Genomic DNA, 18223 nt, shown 5'->3' with positions numbered 1-18223 from the left:
CCAGGATATAACGGAACCATGTGGCGTTCGTGTGCGTGCGTGTGCAGAACGAATGCGATTCTCTGCGTGTATGCGCGTCTGCGAGAAACATGTGTGTATATATATGTGCCACGTGACTCTCTGAATTTTATATATATATGTACATATATATATTATATATTCTATTCTATATATATGTATATTATTTCTAACGATATAACACGTGTGTATACAGACATATATGTATACGTATATTAGATATTATATGTATATATATATGACCACGGCGTGATTCTCTATGCATGCCTCTGCAAACACTGTTTTCTCTGTCCTTTTACAAATTACCTTTTTGCCACCGTCTCTTACATCACCGTATATGTATACCTGGCCGATCTTAATCTTACATTCTCACGTGTCTCTCTTGCGCTGTTTACTTTGAACCCACACACGTTCACCAGGAAACGGAGGCATAGCAACAAAATACTCTCCGCGCGAGTCTTCGTTACGCAATCGATTAATCGACCGCGAATCTCGCAACCGTAATGAAAAATCGCCGTTGCGCAACCGGAGGATCAGCAAGACGCTGGCCTCGAAGCGAATTCTACATCGGGAAACACACCCCCAACAGTTTTTTTGGAACTCCACTTTGTCCTCGTACTCGTCGTTCGATCTTGCTGATTATGGTTCGAAGGATCATGCAGAAATTGGAATGGTCAGTCTGGTCCGTCGATTTCGCAATTTTCCCGACGTCGTTCTCTTCTCTTGATTTTCCTCTTCGTTCGAAGTTTGACGAAGTGTGACGGAGTGTGACGAAGTTTGACGAAATTCTGCGTCCCACTTTGTGCCGGACCTTCACCGCGAGCCCTTCATCTATTCGTTCGAAGTGTCTTCTTTTCTTTTTCTTTCCATCTTCAGTCTCTTCTTCTTTTATTTTCGCTCTTTCAGTTCTCTTCTTGATCGTTGATTTAGTTGTGTGACGACGTGTTGTGCTAGCCTTGCGTTTTGTTGTTCTTTCTTATTTCTTGATTTTTTATTGGATTACTGATGATGATGATGATGATGATGACTTTTGAAGAACCGTAGGTGTGCGCTTTTTTGGTTCCTGTATTAATTCGTGACTTGATATTGATCGTTTTCTTTCTCTTTCTTTTTTTTTTTTGTTGGTACGAGTAGGCATTTGTACGTCTCTTTTCCGGCAACGTACTACTTATTGATTATGAGTGTGGTGTTTCTCGATTGCCCTTCGTAAACACTGTTGATTGGAGTATTTTCATTGAGAGAATCCCCCTCTTTTCTCTGCAACTGTTTTGACTTGACGTAGAAGTGTCAATTCAGATATTATACATATATACGTCTACTGTCCCACCAGTCTTTGCGAAAATTAATATATTTCTTCAACGTCGCGTGAACCAACCAATAACGCAATTTTTAATAGTACGATTTTTAAGCTTAGCAATTTTCAATTATTGAAAGTAATGTTCAGGTTATTAAAAGGTAAAATACGTTTTCATTTAACTCTCATTTCGGCTGCTCTTTACTTTACCGGATTCAAGAAATTTTTGCCATTCTTCTATAAATTATTATGTATATGGTATGTAATTCAGTAGATTTGTTCCCGGGGAACCTGCAGATCGAAGTTTTGATCCTGTAGGATGAATGGTTCAGGAGTTATGCTTCATTAAAGTTGAGCAATTTGCGCGCCGCTTATCGAGCAGAACCGCTAGATGGCAGCAGGGGCAAGCGCTAATGCTGATAATACAGAGCGGGTATTGCTATTGTTGTTTTAACTGGTTTGGGTTAGGTTTTCGTAAATATTTTCCACGATACTTATTCTCAAACATTTTCCGAGATATTTTCTTTTTGTTAGTAATATTACTGTCAAAAACACTGCAAATTGCTCAACCTTTTAAGCAAGCATAACTCCTGAACCATTCATCCTACTGGATCAAAACTTCGACCTGCAGTTTCTCCGGGTACAAATCTACTGGATTACACACCAAATACATAATAATTTATAGGAGAGAGGCAAAAATGTTGAGTCCGGTAAAGTAAAGTTTACTCCTCATTTCTTACGATTGACTTGTACAATTTTTAACACTGTATCCAGAATGGTCAGTTGAGGGGAGGGGGCACGAATTGAGGGGAAAGAGTTACCCCGAGTGGAGACACGAGTCTGGCCACTCTGACTGTATTTAATTTATTTAGGGTTAAAATCGAAGTCAGGGAAGCATATAATTTGAAAATTAGCCCGGACAGAATATTTCGCGATTTTTTTTACTCGAAGTATTAAAGTTCTATTGTCGACCGAATTTCGCGGAGTATCGATATATGTATAATATTTGTCGTTGCCACGAGAGGTGTATTCCATCACACAGTTTTGTTTGTTTTCCTTCTAGTTTTTCTCCTGATTTGATACATATACATACATATCTATATATTTGTTTCTCTCTCTCCATTGTCTTACGATGAACTTCTAGTAGAGATTGTCGGTAAACCGCCTGATGATCTGCTAAGCAATTATTGAAATCGGGATCTTGTAATTCCAGGAACAACGAACGGAACTAGCAAAAAAGACAAGGATATAAGTAAAGACGGTCAGAATAAGTTAGAACAGTCGAACGGTCTCGGCGCGGAGAGCTGTAAGCTCTGCGGGAAGAGCGTGGCCAACATAAAAAAGCACATGAAATCGCATTTCCCCGATAAGTATCAATGCCAAATCTGCATGATATCATTAACGAGGTCCGACAATCTGAAAAGGCATATTAAATTGAAGCACGGCATACGAGAGGGATCGTTGATATCGCCGTTCATGCGTCTCGAGCACAAGCACTTTTTAGCGAAATCGGAACCGGCTTACCTCACCTAGGCTTCTCGCGCTAGAAATCGAACGAACCTATTCGAACTCGATCATTCGAACCGCAAAAACAAAAAATACTCCCAACAATGGACATCGAGAAAACCAAAAAAAAAGAAAGGAAACATCGAGAAAAGCCGAAAATCACGGAGACGATCTCGTCTCGATAAACTTTCACCGAGCGCCTCGCTCGCTACTTTTTAATCGTAATTTTGTCCCTCGTTTAAATTATCCTCCTTAATTACGCAAGCCGTAATTAATTTATTTATTGTCGTGCGTCTTAGTTTCTAGTGTTAACTTAAGGGTTTTTGTCTTCAGTTTTCTTTTTCACTGTTTTGTAAGCGTTTGATTCCTGGCCGTATCTCACGATTGTAGGTCAGGGTCTTTGTAGATGTTTCGCCAATTATACCGGGTGAGTCGCTTAACCGCACCACCCGAATTCACCGCGAGCCTGCCGGTCGTCTAACGAAAAATGTTTGAAACGAAACATTCCGATGCGATCGTTGCTTTTCTGATCAGTCCGATCAAAGAAGCTGATTACTCCATTGTTGTCGGTTAATATCCGACAACGTTTGCTTCAACATTTTTCGTTGCGACGAGAGCGCAGGTTGTATGTGTGAATTTAGGCGACACAGCTAGGCGACTCTCTCGGTACAGAGATCTCACGGAGTAATTATAAATTCGAGAGTACAAAGGAAGAGGAACTAATATCTGCGTGCTCGGACGAGAGAGAGAGTCTGCTGTATACTGTGTTCATGTATTATAATACTACCTCCAGCGGATACCGTGAAATAGCGTTAAAAACCGGATAGCATCTTTTTTGCTCCCCGAATCCTGTGTCTGGGCAGGTGAGGTTGTTTATCGTGGACTCTGCGTTTTGCAGCGGGTTCGCGGCACGAAATGTCTACGAGAGAGAGAAAGAGAGATACATATTTGAGATTTCGAACCCTCTCTCTATGTTACGGCGCATGGGACTGAAATTTCACGTTGATTTCGGCCACGCGGCATAATCCGTCGGCAAGAACCTCGAGATACATTGCCTTTGATTAGATTTGCATAAGAGAGAGATACGCGCAGACAGTTTTTTTCCGCACACCACCCGGTACACTCGCGGAATCGTTCGACGTTAATATTCGGTTGTTGCGCCACGAACTTCCTAAATACCTCCTCGGACGCATAGTGATTCGCTTTTTACTCTGAGAACGGTCCTACAACGTAGTCGTTGTTCCACTCGATCCCTCGACCGTTCTTACAATTTTCTAATTGGACAGCGGATTTGATGCGTTTTATGACAAAAAACGAGCAGGTGTAATTTAAAATAGTAAAAACGTTAGAAGAATTTAAAAATACCGTCACATTATTTTTAACTGGTTAGACATATTAAGAAAGAAGAGAAATTTCCATTTCGCTTCAGTTTGTTGCAAATCAAGTTTATTTTGTGTGAAGATCCGCTGTCTATTTATACTTATTCACGGTCAGGATGCACTTCTTATTAGTCTTTTGTCCTAACGTAATATTCGTTTCACGTAATTGCTGGAAAGTGACATTCTGTGCCGTTTCTTAGATCGTGCAGTTGTATTTCTTCGCGCGTTTGATTCAACATTAGGTTCGGTTCACGTAGTCGCTGGAAAGTGATGTTCCGCGCTGTTTCTTAGATCGTGTAGTTCTACCATTCCCTTGATTCGCGTTGACGAGTTTAGGTTAACCGACTTTTCGGCAGTGTTCGTGCTTAATTTTGTGTCTTGGGAGTTTCGCGCGTCGCAATCGAATATGAACGACCATACTAGACTATTAGGGCGTCTCCACGCAGTTCCATGCCCGGTGTCAAACTATAGTAACGCCAGTCTTGTTCCACAGATGGAGGTGATCAGTATTAAGTGACTATTTATACGCATATTTATAGATTCTATATTATATAATTTTATACTATTTATACACATTATATATACAAACACACATATATATATATATATACATAACATAGGTTGTGAATGACGTCGAAGACTGAGTATTAAAAAAAGAGAAATGATAAAAAGAAAGAAGACGAGTCGGAAGCATCTGGTTTTCGGCTCGGATCAAAATAGTCAATAATGAACTAGTCTCTGAGGCCTGAAGGCTGTTGCAAGAACAGACTTTTCATAGTAGAGGGGTTTTGTTTAATGGTGCCTTTCCTTTTAAGTACAATACTCGACCTACATTGATCGAATAATCTCGATGATGATATATAATATTACATAGACATATAGACACATAGAATATAATAATAATAAATAAAGAACATCCATGTAAAACGTAGAAAACTAATCTGCTGAAACACACGACACACGGTCCCTTTTCTCCGTCAACTATGATCGTCGTGAATCATCGATCATCCCAGTGCAGCGCGAGGCCAAGATCAAGCAACGACACAAGAATCACAAAACGGAGAGAAAAGAAACACGAATCAGAGAAACCGTGAGAACAAATCTCTGGGAGGAGACCAAAATGGAAAAGGATACAAAAAGAAAAAAGAACGGAGCCAATCAACACGTTCAAGGGCTTTTCTCACACGCAACTTCTTTTCTCTATTTACAGATACAACGCTTTTAACCGGTCGGTCCAACGAGAAACTTCTTAATCTGTCGGAGTTTTTCGAGAGGATACCGCACACCGACACTAGCAAGTGCAAACTGTGCGATAGGGTCGTGTCCGACACACAGAATCATTTCGTTACACACAATAACGGGAATCACGTGTGCCCGATGTGCGGCTGCCGTCGAACTCGGCTTAGTAACCTGATGGGTCATATCAAACTGAAACATCCTCAGATTGAGACTGTGCAGATTCGAATGGCGTGCAGGCCTTTCCCTTGATATCCGTTGTTCGCGACGAACATTTACACGATTTAAATACAGTGCCATTTTGTAGTAAGATCGACGTACAGCGACAATTTCTTTTCCGATGACAGGGGACATTTTTGTACAGGATGTACTTCGTTGAAGAATATTTCACACGTATTTCTTCTCAGCTGTTAAGGAACCAGAGAGTGTAGGATAACGATTTTCTATTTACATTTGTGTATTTTCGTTTAACCAACATAGTCTTTTAGTAAAATTTCAGAAAAAGTATTTATTTTAAAAATTTATCTTTATTTTTATTCATACTCGCGTGATTTTTTTCATGGAGATGAATATGTTTTATTATTTTCACCCCTTTAAGGAGAATGTCAGCAGCTAAAAAGAAATACGCGTCGTATATTCGTCAACAAACTATACCTGTATAAAGTATACAGGCCTTCTCCTTGATATTTATTGTTCGCGAAAAACATTTCGGTAGAATTTTGTCGGTGTAGATCGGCGAAAATGTCGTCCTTTTCGTTATCGTTCGTGAAAAGCGTGTAGGTACAGTGAAATTTTTCGTTATGGCCTGAAAATTTCTTTTCGGCCGACGTTTTAGCAGCTTTACGATTCCACGGCTATCGGACTGGACTCGCGTACTTATCAACCCCTGCGCGAGAACCGGCGGTGAAATTTGCAACGTTTTCGATCCCCCCGGTGTCGCTGGCAGCATTATTGCGCACCGTTCAAGTTTCCCGTGTCGCGACGGATAAGCGGATTTCACGATTGACGAGCGTGTGCGAGAGTCGACGCGTTGACATGCTGGCCGATTAAACCAAGATCAATCGGGAAAACTAAAAACAGCTCGTAAACTCGTCCCTTATGTACGGGGGTGATCGATCCTGATGGAAAAGTCGTTCAACGGTACAATCAAACGCGAAATAGCTTCTGTAATGTACTATCTGTAGAATTTCTTCTGGCCAGCTGTAACTATGTATACCGGTGCTATAACGTTCGGCTTGGTGGGCGTGTCTTTCGGGGAGGTGGGGATCGAAATGTATTAGCAGCCAATGAAATGGCGCCGTAATGCGTTCCATGGGACTCTTATGTTAGCGCTTCACCCTCGTTCAGAGTGATTTAACCCTTTCCGTTTGGTGCATTTAACGACATCGAAAAATCGTGAAAATTCGTTGTAAAAGTGCAACTGTTACAAGAACAGGATTCCTCGAATTCAGCGAATGTCATTATAGAAGTGCGCATCTTAAAAGAACGAGGCTCTTTGAATTAATCGATCGTAGCCTTGTTCTCAAACGGTATTTTCGCAAAATGGAGGGGTCGGTTTCCGGCAGGGTTGTAGAGGAAAAACTGAAGTTTCACATCTTCCTCGCCGCATTATTCAGGAGAGCAGCTTCGAAATAAGTCGGTCCCGTAAGTGCACGGTTTTGTCGGTAATTCATTATTGACCGTGTGCCAAGGGGTAGTGCCCGCCGCGCGATGAATTCCGTGAATTTCTGCCGCGACATTCGCGTAGGGTGTCCCCTTCATGCTCGGTCGTCAGGGAGCAGAGACATGTTGTCACATCCCGGAAAGCCAGCAAGAAGCTCTGGTGCTCTCTCCCGCGCGACGACGACGACGACGACGACGAGAAACTGGCGTCGACGTTTAAAGTCGGAAGCACGGTTATGGGCTCGTACATTTAGCGCCAGGCCAACGGTACGACGGAGCCAAATGGAAATTAGTATAACGAGACTTTCTCCGGTCTCGGTCAAAGGGCGTCTCACGGTTAACGATAAAAAGCGTTTTATCGTTTTGCGTCGGTCCGTGACGACGCGGGCCATCGGTCCCGTCACCGTTGCATTTAATTACATAGCGCCTCCTCGCTCTCTCTTTCTCTCACTCCCCTCTCTCCCCTCTTCATTAGCGTAATTATTCTTTTTGCTCGTATTTTGCGAACCCCGGGCAATCGATCTACGGGGAGAATGGCTCCATCTTCGTCTTTTTCGCGGCGTCGCGACGCCTCCGAAGCGTCGGTTTGCATCTTAAGGAGCTTCGCCGCAATGACAGCTGGCGAGCTTCAATTTTTATTTCGGCGAATTATGCGGGGATCCGTCGGTACATTGTGCCGAAGTCTCGCTGTATTATTGGAGGAACTGTACTAATTGTTTTGAATGATTTTCAATAATAGTTCTAGTGCTTTAATCGAATTTCTTTTGGAAGAGCGTGATTAACTCCGACGACAGGGTCGAATTTCTCATTAACGTAATTCGGTGTTTCTTGTAGTCAATAACTCAGCGTTGAACTGAATTACCGATGGCGTAGCCGTGGGAATTTTAATGAGACTACGGTGCTGTCGATTAGCAAGCGAAATAGGATTTTTTTTCATTCTGTATAAATATCCGCAGTCCGGTCGTTAGGTATTAGAACGTTTCAGCTGTCGGATAAAATCATGAAATTCGGCTAAAATATTCTTTCTTTAATTCTGCGCGTTTCAATTAGCCCGGCTCTCTTGCGGAGACTCGCGTGATCACTTCGTAATCCACGCAGAAATGATATCATCAACGGCGGGATTGATTTTTGGATTTGATAACGCGACACATTCTCCCGAACGATTTTCTTATCATTGTTTATCCCGGTATTTCCCGATACACAAGGTTCCAAGTACGCTCTTCCCGTGCTTTATCGAACTCGTAACGAAATAATTCCGAGATCCTCCGAATAAAATGACGCCGTCTAGAAAACAGCTCGTTGCCCAGTGAAACTAATCAGTGCCGATCGTGAATTCATAACACTTTCGCGAGGTTCATTCATCCGAGTTCACCGGAGTTCGACTAGTTTCCCGGTCGGTCGATTTCTTATTCCCGATCGGCGTCCATTTTCATCTCGAGCGCGCTTTTCGCTCGACCGTGTTCTCTTCCCTCTCTCTCTCTTCCCGATAACCATTACTTCCGCCTTGGTGGATCGCTTCTTTCTGGATCTCCGGGCGCGTCCATCGATCTCGAACAAAGTGGCTTCCGAGGACGAAACAGCGTATTATAGCTTCACGGGTCGCGGGGGCTATCGGTTGTTTAATATTCCCTGACGGGCGCGACTAAGATCCTTTCAGGAGAGGGTACCCCTAGGCAGAGGAAGACACACCGAGCTAGAGGGACATAGACAGAGCTAGAGGGAGCTACACAGGAAAAAAATAGACAGGGCTCGAGGTAAGAAATTAGAAAAAGGTAGACACAGAGCTAGAGGGAGGAAATCAGAACAAGGTAGACAGAGCTAGGGGGAGCTACACAGAACAAATTAGACAGAGCTGGAGAGAGCTGGAGGGGGGAAATTAGAACAAAGGTAGATAGTGCTAGAGGAAAGTGCATAAAGAAAGGTAGACAGAGCTAGAGAGAAGACGCTAGAACAAGATCTGGAGGGAGCTACACAGAAAAAGATAGACAGAGCTAGAGGGAGGAAATCAGAACAAGGTAGACAGAGTTAGAGGGAGCTACACAGAACAAATTAGACAGAGCCAGAGGGGAAGAAATAAAGACAAAGACAGACAGAGAAATGTAGCAATAAATACGAGGAAAGTAGTGACTAGAGGGAGACGGACAGAAGGGGATGCGGTTGGTGGAAGCGAAAGGGGTAGCAGAGGAAGAGACTCCTTAGGGGCCAGGGGTCCTTCTCGCGATAAGCTCCTTAAAGGCATATCTTCTCGCCCTTATTACGGGCTAGGGCCGTGCTTCACGGATGAACGGTTGAAGTGGAGAGTCGACGACTGAGGTGCTCAATAAGAGGATCACCGTTCGGAGAGAGAGGTGTGCCTACTGCAAAGAGTTTCGTTTTCTCGAGTACACGCGACAAGAGGCTTTCGTCTTTCGCCTCTCCTCTCTTGCTTTAAACTCCGCTAGCTTAGCCAATGGAGGAGAAACAGCCTCCCCCGGATTGTTGCTACCAGAAACTAAACCTACCTACCTACCCACCTGTCTGGCAGGTAGCTTGTCACAACTTGCGGCTCTCTCCATCCCCACGGAGACCACCCCGACCAGAGTTTCTTCCTGGAAATTATCAGGCTTCGAATGCAGCTGGGAAATGGATCTCTCTCTCTCTCTCCCTCTTTCCCCTGCAGTCTCCGCTCGACTCTGAAATTATCAACCGAGGATGTTCCCGAGGATTTCTGTTTTTCTTTCTTTTCTAGAGTTTTTCTTCGTTGAAAATAGTCAGAGGTTCCCTTTGGATTTTTCTCTGTTCCGTTGCGCGTTCTTTTTGGGTACTTTCCGCGGTCACCACTGTGCAGGACAGCTGCTCGGAACGGTTGTTTTTCGAAGCATTAACAAGTCGACAGTGTGCGCAGGACCACGACCCAGCCTCGCGCAAATTATTCTCCGCGGACGCGAGCGAGCTGTACGCCGCGAGAATATTATACCTAACTCCTCTGAACTTCCGCTGGCTGGTTATTACTTGGTGACTATGGTTTTTCCGAAATGGATCTTGGGAATTATTAGAGGAGTCTATACGCTGAAAAGTGCCTTTCAATCGAGCGGCGATGGTTCAATCCTGTCGATCCTGCGTACCTCGTGACCAAGGTGAAATTTATATCTTGTTTGTGTAAATACAATCAAAATTGTTTTACTATATTTTTGTACTAGGGTTAACATTCACTGGAGCATTTAATATTGAAAGAATAGATATAAATTTTCCTGCGGAACAGCATGCCGAGACGTCATTTAAAAATTCGAGTCAGGGATTCATCGATCGAACGTCATCGGTTTATTACAGCTCCGAGCACCACGCTCTCCCCTTGTCCTCGATCATAATTTAATCAGACTTAATATAGTATTTAGCCACGGCTAATCTCTTTAGAATTCCGCGTCATTTGAATCCCGAATTATTCAAATGGCCGGGCATTACTTGTGCATCCGGGGGTATTCGGGGGCCGTGTGTAACGTTTGTGCAAACTGAATGTTTGCCCACTAAAACGTTCGGATAATATGAAATTCAGATTTAAACGCGTAATTCAAATCTCCCCCGAGGCGCGCTTATCTTCTTTGTGCCTAGTCTTGTATATATACCCGTGTACAACTTCAAACAAACAATTCCGGCACCGCGCGAATATTATCTTCTTATTCGATCTGTGCTTCGAAAACAATTCCTTGGAAGTTGATCCTACAATTTTTGTGAAATGTCTGTATTAATTGTTTCGCGGCAATTATGTAGTAAATTAATTAAATTAATTTTTAGAATCGTCTAGTTCGAAATAATTTAAAAAAAAAAATCCGCGCAAACTTTCAAATGAACGAAACATTCAAATGATTAATTTAATATCTTCTAAACCATTCATTGCATTGAAAAATAGGTTAAACGAAGCCTGTAGATCTGGACAGGCTGCGTCTTTTATGTGGTATCACTTTTCCTCGTAATACGAACGGTTTTCGAAAAATTGAGAGAAAATAAAACTCAACAATTGTCGCGTGTGAACAAAAAAATTTTTTCGGGCAGTCGTAGTAGGATACAGGTTAGAAACCGGTGCTATAGTAATTTCGTAACAGTTACGCGGTCCCCTGTATCGGTCTGTTCGCGTAGAATCATTCTTTATCCGTGTACTCGTCGAGTTCTCCGAAAGTTCCTCGGCTCGTTTTTCTTCTTCTGGCCGGTTACACGATCGATTGACTCTCGTTATTGGCTCTCTCCCGGTATAAAGTTCCTTTGATCGCCGGCAAAATGGATACGTAACGCGAGACCGGCATTCGAAAGTACCGACGGCAATTTATAGATTCGCCGTGTGGCGACGGCGCCGCTGAATTATATTTAGCATATCATCATTTGTTTCCATTCCCGTAAAGGGTAGCCCAGCGGAAAATATTTCAGGACAGCCAGGGAACGTCTCACCGAAATGCACTTAGCCGCCCCCCCCCCCGCGTATAGCTCACGGGATTCATGTCTCTTCTTTCCGGCTCGGACGATTTACAACTGGCCGGGAACATGAACTCTGCTGAATCGATGAAACTGAAAGAACGTGTTATTACAATTCCCTTCCGATGCGAAATAATGCCGACACGCCAACCGAATCGATTTTCCAATCGATATTACTGGAATTAAAAGCTGCGCTCTGCCTTCTTCTGCGCGATGCCAATCTTTCTAAATTCCCGATTTTCACCTGTCGATCGGCTAACGAGGAATTCTAATTCGAAACCAGTCTTCGGTAGCTAATCGTCGATAAAACGAGACCGCGGAATTCTTGGAGTCTAGCAGCTGGGATGCTTTTGATGGATCATGGCAGCTAGGGATAGACGGATACGCTGAAATCTTTGTGCACACGTTTTCGGGAACCTGTTTCTTCGGGATCGAATTTGGTCTGGGTACTAGAAAGTTAGAACAATGTGAACTTGAGGCTACTTTGAGATCAACGTTGATCCTCTTATTGTTCTAAATCGTCGATCATGTGAATTACTAGTATTTAAACGTATGTAGACTACCCTAGCAGTCAATACTGATTGGATCAGAAAGTTTCTTCAACTAGAAATCTAGAATATAAACGTTTGTAACTCTGGGTCCAAAGGGACCAAAGTGCCACCCTCCTCCCCCAATTCAAGGGTTTAATAATCGATTGAATGACAGCTCCCAGCAGGGCTAGAAACCTAGACTTTCGAAGCAGCAACCGAAGTTGTTCGAAATCATTCGATCAATAAAATGTCTACCCTAACGCTCGACCAGACGGTTAGGTCGAAAAGTTCGGCTCCGTGTCATCGTAACGTATCACCTGGCTGCGAATGAGGGGAGGGGGAATATATCCGACGGGGTTTGCCGGGCTCCCTCTTGTCGCCAGAGAATCGTCGGCCTCCGAGAGGGAAAACTAGCTAGCTAGTCCCGAAACAGTTTCTCTGACAGTTGAACACGGTTGTTTCCCCCGTTGAATCCGCGTCGCACATTCACTTGCATCGCACACCGACACACAGACACATGTACACAGACACAGAGAGACATACGGACCTACCGCTGGCTGGCCTGTGTGTGTGTGTGTGTGTGCTTCACCGAGTGCAGGGGGTTAGAGATACACAAGAGAGAGGTCGGGGAGAGAACCTCTACTCCCCGACCTTCTTTATCCTAGTTTCCCTGTTGTTCCCTCCTGCAAACTCTCTCTCTCTCCCTCTCTCTCATTTTATATCTCTCTCTCTCTCTCTCTCTCTCTCTCATTTTGTCCCTTCCATTTTCGCGCCACAGAGCAGTTGCGCGCGGAGAAACACATAGCGCGATGATCGATGTTGATGTATGCGAATGTGTTGAGCCTCGGAGATCGTTGTTAAGGATCACGCGTCCTTTTCCCTCCTCGCACGCTAATCAACACTCGGCGAGCCTGCAGAACAGCTATTTCTCGATATTTTCCACAAGCTTGTCCGTCGCGCCTGTTCGGTCTCTGTCTCTCGGTTTTCGAGATGCTCGGGACCAGACTGCGGATTTTACGCATCTGCGCGCGGCTGTAACACGAAACAGTAGAAAGGTCATTGGGACTTATCAGTATCGGTGCATTAGTATCAACCACGGGTGGGCCGGGATCCAAAAATTAGCGATACTCGGATACCCGAAGTCGAAGTCAAGTTCAGAACAATATAAATCGTCGGGTTCGCGCGAACTCGATCCGATTTCGACTTCGTGTACCGAAAATTTCCGGGTACCCGCGCCCACCCTTACTAATTGGTGTCAACTGGTTAAAACGATCAAAGGAAGAAACCAATTTGTATTCGGTCGTAGCAGCCCGTAAATTTTGCGCGAAGATCCGCAGTCTGTCCACGACAACGTCGAAAGAAACGATCGGTAGGTAGCTGTTTCGCAGGTGTTCCACAGAAAAACACTGTTTACTCCTTGTTCACTTCCTCTCGCTCGCTGTCTCGCTCTCTCTCTGTTACAGTGTTGGCCAGTGGTGGTTCTCACTGAAGAGAGAGGGGGTTGCCCCAGACAAGGTCAGGCAGCAGCAGACTTCCAGCTGCCCCTGCTGGATGCCTCCGCCCTTGCAACCTTCCGAGCCCTTGGAATGCTCTCGTAGCAGGGGGATGGACGGGCGGTGGTGATCGGTGGTAGTGTGGTACTCTATGGTATATAGCGGTGTTTGGTGTTGGTGTCGGTGGTGTATTGGTGTCGGCGGTGATGACGGTGGTGGCGATGATGACGATCCGCGAGAGCCATCGGCAGGGCTATATGTTTGTCCGGATGCGACGGCCGCACGATTGTCGTTCGCAAACCGTGCAGCTGCCCCTCCATTGTGGCTAGCCGGTCAGCTACCGATGGCACCGCATAAGATCGCTGAACTGCCACCAGGCTGCCACGCTACCGCCTCTGCGTGTTCCCCGAACTGCAGCTCGCCCCGTTGGATACACGATCGTCTTGAACCCCCGTTAGGCTTTTCCGATCGTTCCTCGATTCTATCGTTTTGCTAGGGTCCTAGCAGATAGGGGACGGAGTGGGACTGACCATAGTAGCCTCAGATGTTTCAAGGTGAATATTCGAAGCTAGATTATATATTTTCTTTTAGGTGGAATATAGAAATGTTTGTCCCACCCTGTAGATTTTCTACGATATTCTCGTAGAGCGTGAATAGACGAAACCAACGAGTACCATGACCATACACTTCCGATCAGCCAATCTCGAGATATTCCTGTCTGAAAGATTTGGCCTAACCTAGACCCCACCTTTCATACAGGAATATCTCGAGAATCGGAAGGGTATGGTCATGGTACTCGTTGGAATCGTCTCTTCACGCTCTACAAGAATGTCCAAGAGAAAACCTAGCGCACCTGATCCAAAACTGATGTGATCCAAAAAGAATAAGTGAAATTCAGGAGCAGTGCGAATCAGGGGATTGCGGAGGGTCGTCTGTCAAGTGATTTTGTTGGAAATTCATTCGGAACTGCTAATACTTTTAGATCCTCCAGCTAATGCTATCGAGTCACGAGTTTCAGTTTCTTGTACAACGTTCAATCCCGTGGAACAACATTTGACGAGCACACTTGCGCTGTCCACGACCCACTTAAAGTCTCGAAAATGTATCAACTTGTCCGGAATATCAATGTGTACACGTGCCAAACGTGCGCGGCGCTCGATCTGTTATCCAGTCGAGTTCCATCCAGTTCCGCTTTGTAATTTCCCGCACGGTCTTCTCCTGAAAGATTCAGTTCCGAAGAACAGCGGGCGGCAGTCGGCAGCCGATGGTTCTCGCGTTAGATATCGGCGCTGTCTCGATTTCAACGGCATCGCTCTTTCTATTTTCGTGTATGACTTACCCTGCTGACGTTCGCGGCGTATAAATACGTACGAAAGCATCGCGGAAAAGATGCTCGGCTGATCGCGATTACGTTCCTGGGGAAGTGTAATTATAAAACGTAATCTCGGAGCGTACTTCCTTGGTGTCCCTTCAATCCGTATCGAACAAACACGATAAACAGTTACCAGAGGCACAGGGGAATTTCAGATTGTTTTCCTCTCTCGTGCCACGAAAGTTCCACGATTTCGAGGGATCGCTCGTGTGCGAATTCGTTGAACAGCTAGTCTACGATGACCTCCAAAACTTGGAACGTTTCCGCACTGGTCATTCCGTGGGCGGTGTCGGTTCTCTGCTTCCTGCTCCCTCGTCAGTCTTTTCGAAAATGTTCTTCCCGGTCGATCCGCGCTGGTACGCCCGTCCGCAAGGGTTACACGTGTACTTACAACGATAGGAAACTTGGACTCAATTTAGAAGGCACTTTTGCCTAGATCCTCCATGCGATTAAACGCTCTTATCGCTCCGATCGACCCTACACGGCGAAGATGGCTTCTAATCTTGGAGTCTCGCATGCGGCGACCTGATTCCCCACCGACGCTCGGGAATTATAAGACGAATACATGGAAACTGGTCACGCAGATTTCAAGTCCGAAAAATTTGTCAGATCTTTTATTATTTTTTCGGGCATCGTGTGTTTTAAGATTCTACGTATGGAGAGCTTTGAACAGGGGCCCATCCAATTTTCAACCTCCATTCGGAGTCGTCCCGGCGATATTGCTGCTTTGTATTCATTGGGATACCGATCGTTAAAGATTATGGCGGTCAAGGAGACGGTTTTGGAATTTCTATGCAGACATTCGTTCAACCAAAGTTCCGAAGGACATTGCTCTTTGGCTTGTACACGGATTAAATTATAAAGTCTAATTGCAGGAAGAAATCCACTCCCTCGTAAATATCTTTTAGCTACAGGTTCTCAGGCTTCGAGGAGTTTGAGCTCAAAAATGATCAAGCTTTACGAACTCTCGAGCTTCAGACATAAAAAGATTCAACGACCTCAGGCTTTCAGGACTTCAAGGTTAACAAAAATCTCAAGCTTCAAAAATTCTGCAGTTTCAAAAATCTCAAGCTTTTAAAATTCTCGATCTTTAAAGACCTCAAGCTTCAAAAAATTCTCAAGTTGTAGAAGTTCACGAGGACAGACATAAAAAGATTCAAAAGACCTCAGGCTTTCTGGACTTGAAACTTAAAAAATTTTACAGTTTCAAAAATCTCAAGCTTTAAAAATTCTCAACCTCCAGAAATCCTCGAGCTTCAAACATCTCAAGCTTCAAAGACCACAAGCTGAAATGACTCCAAAGCAAATTGACGAAATACATTGTCCGGGGGAGGGGGGAGGGCTGTCCACATCGCTAGATGAAAGATTGTACACGTATAGCATTAGCCAGCTGCGCTCGGTGCGCGCACAATGCGCTAGTCAGAAGGTGTCACTCAAATTTTCGTGTTCCATTTGCTTGGAGCGTATCGGTGTCGGAGCACAATTAGTATCACGGCTCTGTATCGCGTGCGATGGCGTGGCACGTTGATTTATGTTGTTCGGTTTCTCGGTGACGCGTTCAGTGTCTTCAGCCGGAAACGTCGATGGTTCATCTGGAACGCTGCCGGAAACACGAACCAATCTTGCTGAATAGCTCGCGGAATAATCTTGTCTAGGACGCATCTACCACTACATCTTTACGTATATGTTTTTCCAAAATTTCGATGTTGCTATTTTAATCGCCAGACAGCGGATTTTATGCATTTATGACAAAAATGAGTAGGTGTAATTTAAAACAGTAAAAACATTAGGAGAATTAAAAAATACAGTTATATAATTTTCAACCTATTAAACATATTAAGAAAGAAAATGAACTTCTATTTCACTCGAATTTGTTGCAAATCAGATAGAAAGTTTTTATTTTGCATAAAGATCCGCTGTCTATTGATCATTATAACCAGGTTCCACTATATCGTGAATGAAACGCGTAAATGCGATCAGAATTGTGTTATGTTTGGGCTCATTCTAATCAGGAAAGCGTCACGAAAACGTTGCCAAACGTTTCATGCAGAAACATCGAGTAACAATTTAATTATGCAATAATAAAAGTATCTGTCTAATAATTCTGTAACCAATTAAACCAACCATCGATACCAGATCACTGCGAACGACTTTTCCATCTCAGGGTCGGTAGCAAAACTCCACTAACAACCTCCTAAACATCATACTAAACGCCATACTAAGTCAGTCTCTGCACAGGAAGATATTTATCAGATTGCCAAAAATTAATTATCCGTCGCAGTTATTCTAACGCAGAAAACCCCATAAACAAACACACACGTACGGAAGAGCGCACACGATCTCTACACACACAGCCAGGCGGAATGACAAAAATGTATTTAGCGATTAGACCTTTTCCTATGAATAGTATAAACGATGCTTAGGTGGTAAGCGGCGAAGAAATATATATACATATATTTATATATATTTATATATATTGTAATATTTTTGTATTGGACAGATTTGTGAAATAAACAATGATGATGCAATCGCAATTCCATGGAACCACGGGTGTGTATGTACATGTATATATATATAGAACACACATATACATAATATGTTTTATCGTTTTCGCGGGAGCGCGCGGATTTTCGCTCGCTCGATACCGAGTTGCAACACCTCGGGAGAGAAGAGTCGCTATACTATACAGTATAGTATACAGAGTCCAGCTCACTATTTTTTCGGGGAAGGGGTTAGGTGGCTGGGCCTCTCTCTCTCTCTCTCTCTCTTTCCGTGTTGGACAAAGAGAGAGACACACACACACGCCAAAAAAAAGGAAAATAAACAAAACAAAAAAAAGAAGAGGGGGATGTGCTGCTTCGTGGTCGATGCGCTTCGACGCGCCGCTGATGCACGAGTTGTTTTTTCGGGCCGTCGAACGTTTTTCCGGGGGAAAAGCCATGTTTTCTTTTGGAAAAAGAAGAGATTCTCGTTCACGGTGTTCTTCACTGCCGGAAGCTGTTTCCCCTTTTTTTCCAGGAGTTTTACTCGATCTCGATCTCTTTGAAATCTGTGGATCGAGGGAATTGTTTAAAACGTGTACGTCCTGTGGCAATAAGTTGACAAAAGGGATTGTTTGAATCCTCTGTATGCCGGATTACTTTTATTCAATGATATTATTCCTATTATTTGTAACAACTTGTTCACAAATTCTTTGTTTGCTGTTATAAAGTTAATTATCGTGGTTGAAAGAATCATTGTATAATAGCCCAAACCTTTCTGTATAAAACGAAAGAAAATATACAGTGTGT

General features: G+C 43.9%; 1 protein-coding gene across 10 annotated transcripts in view; it reads left to right on the top strand.

The window, feature by feature from the left end:
- The window catches only part of LOC143212514 (zinc finger and BTB domain-containing protein 8A-like), an 89439-nt gene that overhangs the window by 13651 nt on the left and 57565 nt on the right, over nucleotides 1–18223 (top strand). The window contains exon 5 of one of the 10 annotated variants that reach the window (XM_076431357.1): nucleotides 5408–10401. The exons of 8 other annotated variants lie outside the window; for them this stretch is intronic. In XM_076431357.1, the coding sequence (XP_076287472.1) occupies nucleotides 5408–5685 (278 nt within the window). In that variant the 3' untranslated portion in view covers nucleotides 5686–10401. Of the gene's footprint in view, nucleotides 1–2525; nucleotides 10402–18223 lie in introns of those variants that run through there. One more of the 10 variants, XM_076431355.1, reaches the window with a different exon arrangement.

Source organism: Lasioglossum baleicum, chromosome 10, assembly GCF_051020765.1.
Source record: "Lasioglossum baleicum chromosome 10, iyLasBale1, whole genome shotgun sequence".
NCBI lineage: Eukaryota > Metazoa > Arthropoda > Insecta > Hymenoptera > Halictidae > Lasioglossum > Lasioglossum baleicum.
The sequence above is the reverse complement of the archived record's forward strand: the minus strand, read 5'-3'. Positions and strand labels throughout refer to the sequence as shown.